The following is an 18,587-nucleotide window of genomic DNA, read 5'->3' as shown; positions in this document are numbered from 1 at the left end:
TGTTATTGACCTGTATGTGAAAATATAAGTACTTAAGTAAAAGTAGCAATGCCACAATATAAACATACTATAACAATGATAATCGACTGGTTCTTTAGAACCGGACTCAAGAACCACCGTGAAGGCCTAGCTGGGTTGTAAGGCCAGCTAGCCGTCCTGAATATGCAATCCGTGATTAACTGGGTTGTAAGGCCAGCCAATCTCCTGGTACTCTGGAGAGAGTTAAGATGATCTTCGAGCGTCGCTGAGGACCCCCTCTTAACCAGGCATCCAGCTATCCTTATACTGCTGGCTGTGCCCCTGATGTCAGAGAGTGTCAGACATCTCCATACATGGAGCTGCCCATGTCAGTTATGCCCAAGTATGGGACCATGACGTCGGTCCTGGACGTGACGGCCATCTCCATACATGGAGTCTCGGAGAAGGGTTCGCTGATGTCAGACCCCGTATCTATCGCACGTCCTGGGTCTCTATGACGACTTCGTAGGTCGATCGTCTCCATTTATGGGGATCTCCATATATAGGCCAGTGCTGGCAAGTATGCTCTGAACGTTCGCAACAGCTGCCCCACGGATTTCCTGTGGAAATACGTAAACATCTAAGAACGTTCTCTGGCATACGCCGCCCCATGGATTTCCTGTGGGAATACGTCCATGGTCAGAGAACATTCCCATGCGTGTGTCTCCATCTTTGTCTGCTCCACATGTTTTTTTTACCCATCATACATCACTTGGGGTAGTGGTGAGCCCGCTGCCCCATGAGGACATTTCGATGAGATTTATTTACGTAGTAGTGATGAGCCCGCTGCCCCATGAGGACAGTTGGATGAGGTTTCTTCACGGAGGTTGGATTATATTCTTGATAATGCTTTCCATGTTCTCAGGGTTGTCGTCCATGAGGTTGGTCCCTGCCGCTGCCCCGTGAGGCTCTCAAATATTCACGTGTCTAACTGTGGGCTTTCCTTTGGCCTCCATGGTGTGGGCTTCAGCTAGAACTTGACTTCACTCACTCAGTGCATGACAGGTTATGCCTACTGCAGCTCTCCACCTAGAGCTGGACACCATATACTCTGCCGCCCCATCAGAGGCGTATTTCTGGTCGTCTTCTCCAGCTTGCCGAACTCTGATCGGTCGCTCTTCTCCAGCGTGCCGAACTCTATCGGTCGCTCTTCCCCAGCGTGCCGAACTCTATCGGTCGCTCTTCCCCAGTGTGCCGAACTCTATCGGTCGCTCTTCCCCAGCGTGCCGAACTCTATCGGTCGCTTTTCCCCAGCGTGCCGAACTCTATCGGTCGCTAATGAGGAGCGGCGTCTCCTGCGTGCCGAACCCTGATCGGTTGAGGAGGAATTTACCCTGCGTGCCAAACCCTGATCGGTCGCTAATGAGGAGCAGCGTCTCCTGCGTGCCGAACCCTGATCGGTTGAGGAGGAATTTACCCTGCGTGCCGAACCCTGATCGGTCGCTAATGAGGAGCAGCGTCTCCTGCGTGCCGAACCCTGATCGGTCGCTAATGAGGAGCAGCGTCTCCTGCGTGCCGAACCCTGATCGGTCGCTAATGAGGAGCAGCGTCTCCTGCGTGCCGAACCCTGATCGGTCGCGGAGGAACTGGAACTCTTGCGTGCCGAACCCTGATCGGTCGCTAATGATGAGCGGCGTCTCCTGCGTGCCGAACCCTGATCGGTCGCGGAGGAACTGGAATATTGCCCTCACAGTCAGCTTTGAATCCGGCTCGAGGGACCAAATATAACAATGGTAATCGACTGGTTCTTCAGAACCGGACTCAAGAACCACTGTGAAGGCCTAGCTGGGTTGTAAGGCCAGCTAGTCGTCCTGAATATGCAATCCGTGATTAACTGGGTTGTAAGGCCAGCCAATCTCCTGGTACTCTGGAGAGAGTTAAGATGATCTTCGAGCGTCGCTGAGGACCCCCTCTTAACCATATATGGAGTCTCGGAGAAGGGTTCGCTGATGTCAGACCCCGTATCTATCGCACGTCCTGGGTCTCTATGACGACTTCGTAGGTCGATCGTCTCCATTTATGGGGATCTCCATATATAGGCCAGTGCTGGCAAGTATGCTCTGAACGTTCGCAACACATACTCTGTTACAAGTAAAAGGCCTGTGTTAAAAATGTTACTTGAGTAAAAGTACAAAAGTATTGGCATCAAAATATACTTAAAGTACCAAAAGTAAAAGTACCAAAAGTAGAAATAGCCGATCTTGTAGATCGGCTATTTTCAAATAGCTTATGTATAAAATAGCCTTTAGGGCTCAAGTGGTTAATGTATGTTTTATAATATAGTCATTTATATCTGCAAAGTTACTAGTAACTAATGTTTTCAAATAATTGTAGTGGAGTAAAAGTACATTATTTGCCTCTGAGATGTAGTGGAGTAGAAGTAAAAGTATTGCAAATTGGAAATATTCTAGTTAAGTCAAAAGTAACTCAAAATGGTACTTAAGTACATGTACTCAGTTGCTTTCCACCACTGTAAATATTATCAGTATTTCATTGATGTGTGTGATGGAATAAAGGCAGTGTGAGTGTGATATGATGAATAGTCAAATATAAACCAGACCACAGAGTGTGTGAGATGGCTGAACGGTGTTGGATGTGTATAAGTCAGCTCTTCCAGTAGGGGGTAGGGTTGTGCAACATGTGTTCATTGTAGTATCGTTGGTCTATTCAGTGTTCATTTTGACAGCAAATAGTCATATTTTAGTCATCTGAAAAGTTTTAGTTTTAGTCTAGATTTCGTCGACTAAATATCATAACATTGTAGTCGACTAAATCTACAGTTGATTTTGTCACAAAAATGTATTTTGGCAGGCCTTGATGGCGTCGTATATTGCTGATTTTGCACTTGGTTGCATGCTGAAAATAGCCGATCTACAAGCAACACATCGCAGCGCTTGTAGATCTGCCATTGTCAGAGTGCAACCAGACATAGAATGACTTGTGACATTTTAGCTTAGTTTTTATTTTGTTTTTGTCAGTGAAAAAAGATAGTCGACGAATATTTTTCGTCATAGTTTAAGTTGTCAAAATTAACACTGGTCTATTCAAACCCTGTTTTGTAAAAAAGCTAAAAAGCAGCAGTGACCGAGCCTTCACGGCGGCCGCCAGAACAGTACACATCAGAGCTGTCCAGTCAATTGTTATTTTTTTGTATCTTTATTATTAGTGTGGTTGCCCAACAGGGCAACCAGACTATTGTACTCTATACACTTTATTAGTGTGGTTGCCCAACAGGGCAACCAGACTATAGTACTCTACACACTTTATTAGTGTGGTTGCCCAACAGGGCAACCAGACTATTGTACTCTACACACTTTATTTCTTTCTTTATAGATAAACTTTTTTCAGACCGCATCTCCTCCCACAGTTTTTATCCCCCAATGTTGTGCCATATGTCAAAATGACCGTCTAAATCGGGAATCGTGCGCGTGTATAGGGCTAAGAGATTGGTTGAATACTTTAATTGATATTAATTTATTAGTGCCATTATATGTCCCCATCCACTTTAATGGAAAAGTGAAAAAACTAAAATTCAAGTATTTTTTTCTCAGAAACCGTAAGAGCTAGAGTTATCAGATTTGGAGGGATAATTCATAATATTGTCCGAAATTATTGAAAAAAATATCACACCATTCGGCCTCATGGTGGCGCTATAACAGCCCCCTTTACGTTTTGGCCTGTAACTCTTGAACCGTAGGTCCGAAAATCAAAATTTCTTTTCACCTGGATTCCTTGGGTCACGACGCATCTCCCCATATAGGTCACGTCCATTTGCGTCAGGATAGATTTTTTGATATTGATTTATTAGTGCATTAAATTTCCCCATCCACTTTAATGGGAATTGCAAAAACTCCCATTCAAGTATTTTTTTCTCAGAAACCGTAAGAGCTAGAGTTACCACATTTGGAAGGGAGGTTCATAATTTAGTCCAAAATTATTAGAAAAATAATTACACCAATCGGCCACATGGTGGCGCTATAACAGCCCACTTTACCTTTTGGCCTATAACTCTTGAACCGTAGCTCGTAAAATCAAAATTTCTTTTCACCTGGATTCCTTGGGTCCCGACGCATCTCCCCATATAGGCCACGCCCATTTGCGTCAGGATAGATTTTCCGCCATTTTGAATTTCCTTCAAAACACACTTTTTGCTCCTTTTCCTTAAAATTTTGTCCTAATCTCACACAAATCGGTACACATGATCTATGGACCCATGCGGTAAAGATATCCAAACGGCATTTTGATTGTCCTTACCGTTCGTCCGTAAATGGCTTCCAAAATTAGTGGGAGGGGCCCGTTTCACCAAAAATGCCAGAAATCACGAACGAAACGTCCGGTCAATCCCAAATTTGAATCACATGTCGAGGGTGCTTTACTCAACAAATTCCCAAAAGCATTTCCACTTTGACCCATAGGGGGACCGGCGTCGGCGCAACCACACTTTGCAATTTCCCCGGAATTGCGACGCGTCTAGTTTCTTTATTTATAGATAAACAATACTTTAGAGCGCATCTCCTCCCACAGTTTTTATTCCCCAATGTCGTGCCATATATCAAAATGACCGTCTTGAACGGGAATCGTGCGCGTGTATAGGGCTAAGAGATTGGTTGAATAGTTTAATTGATATTAATTTATTAGTGCATTAAATTTTCCCATCCACTTTAATGTAAAAGTCAAAAAACTCAAATTCAAGTATTTTTTTCTCAGAAACCTTAACAGCTAGAGTTATCAGATTTGGAGGGATAATTTATAATTAAGTCCCAAATTATTTAACAAAATATCACACCATTCGGCCTCATGGTGGCGCTATAACAGCCCCCTTTACGTTTTGGCTCGTAACTCTTGAACCGTAGGTCCTAAAATCAAAATTTCTTTTCACCTGGATTCCTTGGGTCACGACGCATCTCCCCATATAGGCCACGCCCATTTGCGTCAGGATAGATTTTTTGATATTGATTTATTAGTGCATTAAATTTCCCCATCCACTTTAATGGGAATTGCAAAAACTCCCATTCAAGTATTTTTTTCTCGGAAACCGTAAAGGCTACAGTTACAAAACTTGGAGGGGAGGTTAATAGTTTTTTGAAAAATTATTAACAAAATAATCACACCAGTCGGCCACATGGTGGCGCTATAACAGCCCCCTTTACCTTTTGGCCTATAACTCTTGAACCGTAGGTCGTAAAATCAAAATTTCTTTTCACCTGGATTCCTTGGGTCACGACGCATCTTCCCATATAGGCCACGCCCATTTGCGTCAGGATAGATTTTCCGCCATTTTGAATTTTCTTCAAAACACACTTTTTGCTCCTTTTCCTTCAATTTTTTTCCAAATCTCACACAAATCGGTACACGTGATCTATGGACCCATGCGATAAACCTATCCAAGCGGAATTTTGATAGTCCGTACCGTCCGTCCGTAAATGGCTTCCAAAGTTAGCGGGAGGGGCCCGTTTGACCAAAAATGCCATAAATCACGAACGAAACGTCCGCTCAATCCCAAATTTGAATCACATGTCGAGGGTGGTATACTAAACCAATCCCCAAAAGCATTTCTGCTTTGATCCATAGGGGGCGCCACGAATGCTCAAAATGTAACCGTTTGATGCAAAAACCTTATTTTGGGGGGATCGATCCTCTCAAAATGAAACGCAAGCGATCTCAGGAGTGACGACACAATGTAATTGGCGCAGCCCCCGACGTTATTCCTCCCGGCGTATTCCTCGAGTCCCGGCGGCCGCGACCCGCGACCGGCGTCGGCGCAACCACACTCTGCAATTTCCCCGGAATTGCGACGCGTCTAGTTTCTTTATTTCTTTATTTCTTTATAGATAAACAATACTTTAGAGCGCATCTCCTCCCACAGTTTTTATCCCCTAATGTTGTGCCATATATCAAAATGACCGTCTAAATCGGGAATCGTGCGCGTGTATAGGGCTAAGGGATTGGTTAAATAGTTTAATTGATATTGATTTATTAGTGCATTAAATTTCCCCATCCACTTTAATGTAAAAGTGAAAAAATTCACATTCAAGTATTTTTTTCTCAGAAACCGTAAGAGCTAGAGCTACCAAATTCGGAGGGAAGGTTCATAATATTATCCGAAATTATTGAAAAAATAATTAAACCATTCGGCCTCATGGTGGCGCTATAACAGCCCACTTTACCTTTTGGCCTATAACTCTTGAACCGTAGGTCCTAAAATCAAAATTTCTTTTCACCTGGATTCCTTGGGTCACGACGCATCTCCCCATATAGGTCACGTCCATTTGCGTCAGGATAGATTTTTTGATATTGATTTATTAGTGCATTAAATTTCCCCATCCACTTTAATGGGAATTGCAAAAACTCCCATTCAAGTATTTTTTTCTCAGAAACCGTAAGAGCTACAGTTACCACATTTGGAAGGGAGGTTCATAATTTAGTCCAAAATTATTAGAAAAATAATTACACCAATCGGCCACATGGTGGCGCTATAACAGCCCACTTTACCTTTTGGCCTATAACTCTTGAACCGTAGGTCGTAAAATCAAAATTTCTTTTCACCTGGATTCCTTGGGTCCCGACGCATCTCCCCATATAGGCCACGCCCATTTGCGTCAGGATAGATTTTCCGCCATTTTGAATTTCCTTCAAAACACACTTTTTGCTCCTTTTCCTTCAAATTTTGTCCTAATCTCACACAAATCGGTACACATGATCTATGGACCCATGCGGTAAAGATATCCAAACGGCATTTTGATTGTCCTTACCGTTCGTCCGTAAATGGCTTCCAAAGTTAGCGGGAGGGGCCCGTTTGACCAAAAAGGCCATAAATCACGAACGAAACGTCCGGTCAATCCCAAATTTGAATCACATGTCGAGAGTGGTATACTAAACCAATCCCCAAAAGCATTTCTACTTTGATCCATAGGGGGCGCCACGAATGCTCAAAATGTAACCGTTTGATGCAAAAACCTTATTTTGGGGGGATCGATCCTCTCAAAATGAAACGCAAGCGATCTCAGGAGTGACGACACAATGTAATTGGCGCAGCCTCCGACAATATTCCTCCCGGCGTATTCCTCGAGTCCCGGCGGCCGCGACCCGCGACCGGCGTCGGCGCAACCACACTCTGCAATTTCCCCGGAATTGCGACGCGTCTAGTTAAAGACTCCTTTTTATCCCTGGCCTTCAGCGACAGCTGAGCCTGGCTAGCCTGATAATGTTTTGTTTTTTGTTTACTTCATTGTATGATAATGTCTTGTTTATATGACATTGTTGTTTTAACCTGTACGGCACTTTGGTTGCCCTGGTCATGTTAAATGTTGTCACCTTGCTAAACTAATGGCCTAAGTCATTTTTTGAGGAAAATTATATTTTTGCCTAAGTCAGCTCCTCATGACACTGGCCACCTCTGGTAAAAATCGCCCATCTCCTAATTGAAAAGGATCATGCTGTTCACTCCCCTTTTAGTATAATGGCCTAACTACCTAGTGTGACTTATGCCAAAATAGGCTTTTTTTTGGCCTAAGTCACATGGTTTTGTGACTTAAGCCAAATTATTTACTGATTTAGGCCATTTTGTAAAAGAAAATTGCTTCTTTTTTTTTAATCCTAAATCAGATTTAATCCTATTTAAACCTATTTAAATCTCTTATGTTACATAACTGATAGACAGTGTTATTTCTATTTAAATAGTCATAATTTGTTATAAACATTTTGGGTGAAAATATCATATAGTTTTGTTTTGGATCAGTTTTTTATTTTTCCTGAAAAACAAAAAAAAATGACTTAGGCCATTAGTTTAGCAAGGTGACGAATCGATGTGTAATATGAAGTTGAGTTGAGTTGAGTTGAGTTGAGTTGAGTTGTATCTTCATGTCGCTGGCTTCCACTGGAAATTAATGGTAGCCTGTAGCTTTGTATCTGCCAGTTAGAACACAGCATCAATGTCCATTTGGTTCCATTTGTACACTCTCAGAGTTACAGATATGTAAGGGTCCATTTGGTTCCATTTGTACACTCAGAGTTACAGACCTGTAAGGGTCCATTTGGTTCCATTTGTACAGTCTCAGAGTTACAGAGCTGTAACACTTGGTCCCCGGACCACACATTGAGAAGCTGTTCTATTCAGTCTGTGGTCCATCATTAATTACGTGAAACGAGATGTTTAAAAGTGACGAAACATTTTAGTTGAATGAAATAAATAAAACACTTTACAAAACTAACTGAAACTGTATTGTGTAAACTAACTAAAATCATTGAGAAAATGTCCTTAGTTTTAGTCTTTGTGAATAGCCAATATGTTTCTTTAGAAAGAGTGAAAATAGCTGATCGGCAAGCTCACAACGCATCGCGCTGTGAGCTTGTAGATCAGCTATTTTCAAAAACACATTTCTGAGCTTTTTTAATATCAATAAAAAACGAATAAAAACTCAATTAAAACCTTCAAAGCCTTACAAAAAAATGCTAACCTGCTTTAAAAATGAAGTAAAGCTAACTGAAATTGAAAACAAGAACTCAAAACTAAATTAAATTAAAATGAAAGAACAAAAGAACATTTCAAAGCCATATTAAGCTTGATTTCCACAGCAGCAAAAAGTCTTATAAATGAGCCCACTTTAACTCCATGCCTGGTTTGTGCGTTGTGGTGGGGTTGGAGGTGGGCATGATGGAGGCGGGAGGGGGGAGGGGGTCCGGAGAGAGGTCAGGGAGGTCAGGCAGGTGCCATTCGATGAAGATGACGTACATAAGAGACCCCAGGACGCCACCGATCATCGGGGCCACCAGCGGCACCCAGAACCAGTAGTTGCCATACCTGCAGAACAAGACAGACAGACAGACAGACAGACAGATTGGTGGATTTAAAGGACATACAGTACTTTATGTCCAAGTACTTTTATGTGAATTAAGATGGACTGCATTCAAAATAGCGAATGCAAATGGCGCAATTTGATTCAGTATCCTAACGCAAAAAAAAAACGCGTCAAAGTGGCATCCTCGCACGCACGCACGCACGCACGTTTAGAAGGCTTTAATGTACTGCAACAGCGGTACATTAAAATAAAAATAAAGTTCTATCACTTTTTTTATAAGTTATATATAACTGTGGATGTTCCTTTGATGTTCACGTTGTTAAGAATCTGCACCGGGCATTGACCTGAGCTGGGTTAGTTGAGCATCGGATTGCATCGGAGTGAATAAAACAACTAGAAAGGGGCACATATCTCCACCAGGCCAGGTGGCCTGCCCAAGTCGGGGATTGCAGCTATCAGGACCTGAGGGAGCTGTATGGGCGAAAAAGCATTTCTACAACATACCGTTCAACTTAAGTGAAAGTGCTTTTTTGAGGTGCAATTTGGCATTGTTGAATGTAAGAAGATATGCACCCTGTAAGGGCCAAAACTGACCTAAAACTAATTTGAGTGATTTATACTAATATTGTATTTTTTGTCTATTATTATTGTGTTATAACCAAGGGGACACAGTATTATTATTAGTATTTGCATATTGTGATATTATTTTGTTTACTAATATCAGGTATTGTTTATTTGAATATATTTTGACACATTTCTGAAACATCTGTATTATTCTGGGTGTTAGAAGAGCTACTGCGCATGTGAAAATTGACCAGTGAGGTCAGGATTACATAGAAGTGAAAGTGAGAGTTTAGTCGAGATGATGTAACTGCAGTAGTAGGACGATACAAGTTTTTGACCGTAAAACGTAATCGCACCTTAACCATAATAAGTCGAAACGTGTTTTATTATTTTCTATTGCTGTTGGAAAGCCAGTCAACTATGTTCAAGAGGATCCTATTTGAGAGAAGCTCAGAAGGAATGTATTGTTTTGGATGGAAATAAAAGATTGGGGTTTTCAATAATTCCCCTAAAATACACGACGATCTGCACCATTCCTTGGATGTTGTAAGTTGCCAATATAACAAATAAGAGGTGGAGAATTCTTTAATGATACGAGCCAATACTACAGTTCTGCATCAAGATCCTACATTTGTCTATAATATATATAATAAGTAAAGTCGCCATTATACACCCCTTTCTAAAATTAATGAAATCGGCCACTCACATTAAGTTTGGAAGCCAATTACAGGTAAGCAGTGCGGAATATTAAAAAAAAAAATGTTTGATGGTCATTGTCACTTGAATCATGCATCTCTCGGCCTCTCCCGCAGATGTCGGAAGCCAATCATAGCCAACTGGTATGGAATATATAACATTGGTGTGATTCATGTTCATTGCACCACTGCAGAGATCATGTGTATAGAATTTTGGACAAAATATGTAGGGGTAGCAAAACATACAGACAGACAGACAGACAGACAGATAGATTTATATCACATACGTGAAGACCTCTGTGCCCCAGCCTGCCGTCAGCGTGAAGAGGCGTGGGCCGAGGTCACGGGCGGGGTTTATTGCAGCGCCGCAGTTGGCCGACATGGACACGGAGATGCCCAGGACAATCACTCCTACGATTGGCGGAATCAACCCGTCTGGCACGGGAGTATTCCTCTTCTCTCCCAGACATAGGATGCATAACATCAACATGCCAGTGCCCACCACCTAATGAATGAATACATATGAATTAATTAATTAATTAATGACTGAGGCCACGTTTACACGGCAACGATCAGAACAGAAAACGACAACGTGGCGTTGCGTTGTCACTTTTTATTTTACATTTACACGGAGACGCAAACAGTGATTTAAAACGCTGTAGTGTGTATGCCAGGTGGCTAGGTGGCGCGTGGCGGTGTGACTCGCTGCCATATAGACCAGTCACGCATGCGTAGAACCACTTCCGTTCTACTTCCTTTATTTACATACACCAGTGCAGCGTGGTTCAACTTAGGGTTGCCATGTCCGCTTATTATAAGCGACTTTGGGCTTGTTTTTCCTGTAAAGTTGCTTGTAAAGATATTTGCTGCTTGCGTTCTTTTGGGCTTGTTTTTAAAGATTTTTTTATTTTATTATTGTTTAAACAGTCCTCAAACACGTGCATGTCAAATGATTGTATTTCTCCGCAGAGCCCCCATCTGAATTACAAAAATGCATATATTCCAAATATTATTTCACTTTTTCTTTTCAAGATCTTTTTTGAAAATAGCAGATCTACAAGCTCACAAAGCGTTGCGAATGCAACGCTTTGTGAGCTTGTAGATCGGCTATTTTCAAATAGCCAATGTACAGTAGGCTACTGTATAGTGCTCATGTATAGCCTAGTTGCTTCTTTTGGGCTGGTTTTCATAGAACTGGCTGCTTATTTCTTTCACAGGATCTGGCAATAGTGGTTCTGCACTGCACGAGAGCCTATGTGAAACATAACATCATACGTTTTGAGGATTCCCCTGTGCATGTTTAGATGGCAACGCAAGGCTGCACGTTTTCAAAGATTTCTACCCTGGAAGGTGGTTTCACTTAGTTGCGGATTCAAGCCCCAAAAACGTTCCCGTGTAAACGGACGGCACATCTGATATTTTATTTTGACGTTTTCTCTAGAGACCGTTGTCGTGTAAAGGGGGCCTCAATGACTGAACCCACCACCTAATGAATGAATGAATATGAATGAATGAATGAATGAATGAAACAATTATTATAGATAATGATAATACTAATGATAAACGCTCGCACACTGTTGGGCATTTAGCTCGAAATGTCACAGTTTTAATGTTTCAATGTTAACACATTGATTGCATAGATCGAGTATATGCGTTCTTTCATTTTTTGGGATAATTCCACAAGGGGCGACCTAACACAGCTTTGGAATGATCAATCGTCTCTCAGAGAAGAAAAATGGGGATGTGACATCATTCCAAAAAACGACACTTCCACCCGCCCCAATGATGGGATTTTCAGAAAAACAGCTATAACTCAGTTTCTTTTTTTCATTGAAAACCACCCGTTTTCAGCAGACCAAAGCTCCAAAATGGCTGATCGCGGTTGGAAACTTGTCGTTCCCATGGATACACAGATCCTTCCGCCTACTCGCAGGAACTTTTTTTTTGTGTTTTTTTTTTACACAATGTCGGTTCCACGGCGTTCCAAATATCATCGGATTGAGGTAATTATACGCCGGCACGGGGATAGAAAACTATGTTTAATATCTTGCCAATCAATTTGTTAAAGAGGTGGTGCCATGGTTTTGCACTTTTTCTGTTTTTCATGTGCTCATGAGCTCACAACGTGCTTTCATGAGCTCACAACGCGTCACATCGCGACGCGTTGTGAGCTTGTAGATCGGCTATTTTCAAATAGCCTATGTATAAAATAGGGCTGAAGTGGTTAACGTATGTTTTATAATATAAAATATAAACTATGTTTTTCATGTTTATATATTATATATTTACTGCTGTCACATAACTTTTCTTTATCTGAGTACAAACGATTTCAGAAATATTCCTCCGACTGACCTGATCCAGGACACTGGTCCCCAGAGACAGGTACTCAGAGGGATAGGTGGCGAATATGGAGGCCGTCTCATTGGGACCATATGCAGTCAACACTCCTCCACTGAACTCCATGATGGCATCTATAGGGGGCACACACGCGCGGAGACCGTATTTTTGGGGGAGAAAAAAAATAAAAATGTAATACAATAAAATAAATGCAAAAGGTTGAACCTTGAACCTTGAACCTTGACATTAAAAATTTAGTTTGAAGTCATAATGGGTTTGTATAGGAAGGGGGCGTGTCTGATAAAATGAATATCAAATATCTAAATACTTAGTCAAGCAACTTAAAAACTGTCTGGGGGGCTCACAAAAGCCTTTTTTGAAAGTGAAATATCCCTTTAAATACACTTTCAAGTCCAATTACACAACAGTCTACAGCTGGGTTGCCCAGGTGAAACCAGTCTATCAATCAGGGCCATACGGAGGGGGCGGGGGAGGGGATGAGCAGGAGCGGAGTCACAACAGAGCAATGGCAGGGGCAGGGCAGCCAGAACAGGGGCACTATCGTGACACTAACACGATAAGCACTCACCATAGTAGACCAGGTAGACCAGGGCTGAGGCCATGTACGCCCCCAGGATCTGGGCCAGGCTGTAGGGAAGCAGCCGGTTCCACTGGACCTGACCCAGGGAGCAGAAACTCAGTGTGACTGCCGGGTTCAGATGAGCACCTGTGGAACACAAGATAGCAATGCATGTAGTCATTGTGTCAGTTGGAAACCTTTCATGTTCAAAACTGGTAGGGAAAAAATGACCCGTTGTTCCATTGGATCCAATCCCATTCTGTCTTTTAGTCTTAGCTTAATGTTTTGTTTCATTGCTAATTTGTTTTTCATTTTTAACTATTTATCTCCTAATAAAGTTGTTTATTTTGTTTTGTTGTAAAGCGACTTTGGGTACTAAGAAAAGCGCTATATTAATTTGATGAATTATTAATATTATTAGTTTTTATTATTATTATGTGGTTATTATTTAGTCACAAGCTGTTGCTAAAGCAGTACTACTGTATGTAACTTTCCTCTTCTACCCCGTATTTGATTGATTTTTTCCCCTCATTGAACTAGTAGAGCCGGCTTGCTTGCTCGGGGGAATTTAATCTTAAATCTTGAATTGAATCTTGACCATCAGGTCAAAACATGTGTCAGATCCTGTGTCTAGGTGAGACATGACCTTTGACACAATCTAAATGTCTCAATAGAAGAGCAGGGAGACAAAATACAACCACCCCAATTGTATAAGTTATATTGTATTAACATACTCTACCATACAGATTGGACAACATAACATTTTATTCATTAAAAAACGTTACATAGTGCCACTTTAATACTTTTCATTCATTCAGAATAAAATAATGATAAATGATAAAAACCCCCACACACACTTCACCTCTTTCAACCTGGTGTCCCTGCTTTGTGCATGTGATAACATTAAAACAAATCTTTTGCAAATTTCTTAACTTTGCAAAAGCTTTCAAAAGTTGCCAATCTAGTCTATTACACCAGTGGTTCTCAAAGTGGGGTCCAGGTACCCCTGCAGGGACCCTTGGGTGAGTTCCAGCGGGTCCCCAACAAAATTTGTTAACACAGCGTCGCAATCATTTTAGCCATATTTTATACTTTGGCTATTAAAAAATATCAGATGTGCAAAAATAATTGTGTGTATTATATTCTCTTCTGGAGGCCCCTGGCACAAAATAGTTTCAAATAGGGGCCAAATATCAATTTGGGGGCCCTTTACATGAGAACAGTTTGAGAACCACTGTATTACACTATAGTGTGGTACGTTTTGCAATCCAATTAAAAAACAGGCGATGTAAAGTTTGTTACCAGAGATGCCTTTGGTGAGGTACATGGCTGCCATGACGCCCACAGAGAAAGCCATGTTGGTGGACAGGAACTGTCCTTTAGTCTCCCTGCTGGTCTTCACCTGCGCTGCAGCCGCACAGCCAAACAACTGCACACAGCAACATATACAGTGGTGGAAAAAGTACTTGAATTTCTTTACTTAAGTAAAAGTATCAATACTGCAATGTAGAAATACTCTTGTAACAGAGTCACATTGTGACACATTGTGAGCTTGTAGATTGGCTATTTTCAAATGGCCGAAATGTATATAGGGCTGAAGTGGTTAATGTATGTTTTGTAATAATAGTCAAAATCTACAAAGTAACTAGTAACTAAAAATTTCAAATAATTGTAGTGGAGTAAAAGTACAATATTTGCCTCTGAGATGTAGTGGAGTTGAAGTAAAAGTACAACAAATTGGAAATACTCCAGTAAAGTAAAAATGCCTCAACATTGTACTTAAGTACAGTACTTGAGTACAGTACTTGAGTAAATGCACTTAGTTACTTTTCACCACTGAACATATACAAGCTGCACTAAACATATATTTTTTTTACTGAATAAAACATTATCTTAACCACTTGATCTCCATGGCATCACTATATTCTGGGGGTTGAACATTCGCTGAAGATAGCAGATCTACAAGCTCACAACGCATCGCAACGCAACATTGCTTCATTGATCGACTATTTTCAGCAAAGAGATTTAGTGTAGAGGGAAAAAGAGCACACCAAGTACAGTTGTAAATCGGGGCAGTTTTTTACAAAGAATAGAGGGTTTAAAGGTAGTGTATGTGATATTCCTTTGTTAAAATAAGTGTTAAAAAAACGTTATATTTTGTAATCATTGCTAGAGTGTTTGTTCGGTAACGTATTCTCTGTTTATTCAAGATGTGGAGAGACAGGAACTGCTGAACAAACACTGTATAGCAATGATTACTATCAGAATATAATGCTTTGGCCATTTTGACAAAAAAAACATCACTTAGGTCTACCCTACCTTTAAGTGGTTAACCATTCTGTTTAGTAGAGTATGTTAATACAATATGACTAACATAATCTTTCATGTAGACTACATTGCCAAAAAGAACTGATCTTCAAGTTAACATCAACGCCGTCCTATAGAGTTAAAAGAGATAGTTCACCCAAAGATTTTTCTATCGATTAGTCACCCCATGGAGATTTGAATTCATTCAATTCATTCATTTTTTTGTTTGTTTTTGTTGCATTCCTAAGCCAATAATTTGATGAGCAGTGGTTCCGGTAGGAGACTTGAAGGACACTCTTTGTGGGTCATCAAATTATTGGTGAACTATCCCTTTAAATGATGCTTGATTGAGAGAGAGGTACAGAGAAAAGAAAAGGAGACACAAGAAAGAAAGAAAGAAAGAAAGAAAGACAGACAGACAGACAGACAGACAGACAGACAGACAGACAGACAGACAGACAGACAGACAGACAGACAGACAACATCCATCCAAGTTTGACAAGCAGGTAAATGCAGTAGTGAGACAGCAGCATTTCCCATCATGGCTCCAGATACTTGACAGGGGTCTTCAACAGGGGGTACGGGACCCCTAGGGGGTCCTCAGAGTTACAACAGGGGGTCCGCCAAATCGTTCTGTGATAGGATCTTTTTTTCTTTTCTTTTTTACATTAACCAACTAACTTGATCCCTATAGCATCCCTATTCTGAAGGGAACAGTATCCAAAAATAAAATCTCTCTCTAAAGCTCTAATAGCTGATCTACTAGCTCTAATAGCTGATCTACATGCTCTAATAGCTGATCTACAAGCTCTAATAGCTGATCTACAAGCTCTAATAGCTGATCTACAAGCTCTAATAGCTGATCTACTAGCTCTAATAGCTGATCTACTAGCTCTAATAGCTGATCTACAAGCTCTAATAGCTGATCTACTAGCTCTAATAGCTGATCTACTAGCTCTAATAGCTGATCTACAAGCTCTAATAGCTGATCTACTAGCTCTAATAGCTGATCTACAAGCTCTAATAGCTGATCTACTAGCTCTAATAGCTGATCTACAAGCTCTAATAGCTGATCTACTAGCTCTAATAGCTGATCTACAAGCTCTAATAGCTGATCTACAAGCTCTAATAGCTGATCTACAAGCTCACAACGCCTCGCAGCGCGAGGCGTTGTGAGCTTGTAGATCAGCTATTTTCGGCAAAGAGGTTTAGGTGTACAGTAGAGGGAATAAAGAGCAGACCAAGTACACTTTTAGGTTTTAAGTGGTTAACTGTCTGAAAATACACATTAACATGAATCTAAACTCTATCTAGTTTATAATCTGCAACACAATTTTATACAATATGTATAGTGGGGGTCCCTGCTGCATCTCTCTCAGCTAGAGGGAGATTGATTTAAATTGTATGTTGTGTTATTGAGGCAATGTTTAAGGCGTTATTCTTCACAATAAACTATAAAATATTTCATCCCCAAACTGACTTTTTTTATATCGATTAGTCACCCCATGGAAACTTGAATTCAAGCGGTGATTCATATTTTGGGATTTTTGTCACATTCCTAAGCCAATAATTTGATGGGTGAACTATCCCTTTAATGGATTCATTAATGGATAACTGATCAACTGCTACAGAATGAACACAGGATATCGTGCGTGCACGCACGCGCGCACACACGCACGCACGCACGCACGCACACACACACACACACACACACACACACACACACACACGCACACACACACACTTCCTATTAAGTCATAAACATGTTATCAGCTCACAAATGGAGCATTTGCGGTCATCAAAATGTCATTAATTCCACACCCTCATGAGACTTTGTAATGAAAGTCCCCTTGCCTTATCTAAATAACCCCATAGACGTGTTGTGAGCTTGTAGATCTGCTATACTTTCACTACATTTGAAATGGTGTAATTGTGTATTCATATAAAGTACTATTTCCCTTCCTAGAAATGTAGTCCAGTTAAAAGTATTTGTCTTTGAATTGGAGTGGAATAAAAGTAATAATTATACAAAAATACAAATACTCCAGTAATGTACAGATACTCAAAAAATACTTAAAGGTAGGGTAAGTGATAGTTTTTTTGTTGTTATAGCTCTATATTCTGAGTAACCATTGCTATACAGGGTTTGTTCGGTAACATGAGTCTCCCTGTCTTCTACAGGTCTTAATTAAACAGAGAATGAATTGCCAGGCTGGGATACCAATTGTATCCAATCAGGAGAGAGAACATACACACGTTACAGATTAAACAAGTGAAAATGGAAGTGATGACGCGAAGAAATGAGCTGACAAAATTGTAACTGCAACACTATAAATATAAGCTGATAAATGGGTACTCTCTCCTGATTGGCCAGAATTTGTCAACACACCTGAAATGTATTTTCTGTTTATTAACCCATTAAGACCGGGAACGCAGCTGTGTCATTTTAGATTTCTTTGGCTATTCAAAAATAGCAGATCTACAAGCTCATAGCGCGGCACCGAGTGCTGCACTATGAGCTTGATCTGCTATTTTTGAAAAATTGTGAACATTTTTGCAAATCTTCGAATTGTTAAAATTATATATTTTTTATTATAATTATATATAAGAGTTTTCTGAAAAACGTATGTTGCTATATGTATAGCTAAAATCGAAAATGATGCCTTCCCGTTTTTTTTTGGGGGGGGGGGGGGTTTGTTAATCGGTTAACCCAATAATATCACTTACCCTACCTTTAAGTACAGTACTCAAATAAAAGCACTTTGCTACTGTCCACCAACTGGCCCACTTACCAGCAACACGAAGGTCCCCAGGAATTCGGCCATGCACTCTCGGAGCAGGGGGCTCCGGACCCTCACTTTGTGTCTGATGATCATCATGTCCGGGAGAGAAATACAACTGATTCCATTCACAAGCGGCAAAACAGCAGTAACACACCAGATTCTGCTCTCCTTAAAAAAAAAACGTTTAAAGGAAATGGGATCTTACACTTTCCCACGGATTTTGGGGGACGAAATATTGTCCCTTCAGAATGTCATTATTTAAAAAAAATGTCTGTCTGTCCGTCTGTCCGTCCCAGGCAAGTGCTGTGTTTGTGTCCTTTGTGTCCAAAGTTGCTCTCTAACGATGGTCAATGTGTGAACCTGTCCAGAGATGTACGACATTTTATCATCGTGATCATCATGGCTCTATCTGCACATCAATCCGGACTTTGACCCTCATAAAGGCAGAGGTGTTCACATGAGACCAGCGGATGTGAGGGCAGTTGTTAGAGTGTGTGTGTGTGTG

The 18,587-nt window shown here is 40.9% G+C and overlaps 1 protein-coding gene across 1 annotated transcript; it reads right to left on the bottom strand.

Moving 5' to 3' along the window:
• Positions 1–1,030: 1,030 nt before the first annotated feature.
• Positions 1,031–18,178, bottom strand: LOC311041938 (aquaporin-10-like; the record flags this gene model as incomplete). Its single annotated transcript, XM_084052419.1, has 8 exons — positions 1,031–1,167; positions 1,436–1,672; positions 8,634–8,818; positions 10,363–10,580; positions 12,428–12,546; positions 13,002–13,139; positions 14,295–14,421; positions 18,092–18,178. The coding sequence occupies 8 exons, from the start codon at positions 18,176–18,178 to the stop codon at positions 1,031–1,033; spliced, it is 1,248 nt and encodes a 415-aa protein (XP_083908545.1).
• Positions 18,179–18,587: the final 409 nt, after the last annotated feature.

This window comes from Gymnoscopelus microlampas, assembly GCF_963454915.1.
Source record: "Gymnoscopelus microlampas genome assembly, chromosome: 3".
Classification (NCBI taxonomy): Eukaryota; Metazoa; Chordata; class Actinopteri; order Myctophiformes; family Myctophidae; genus Gymnoscopelus; species Gymnoscopelus microlampas.
The sequence above is the reverse complement of the archived record's forward strand: the minus strand, read 5'-3'. Positions and strand labels throughout refer to the sequence as shown.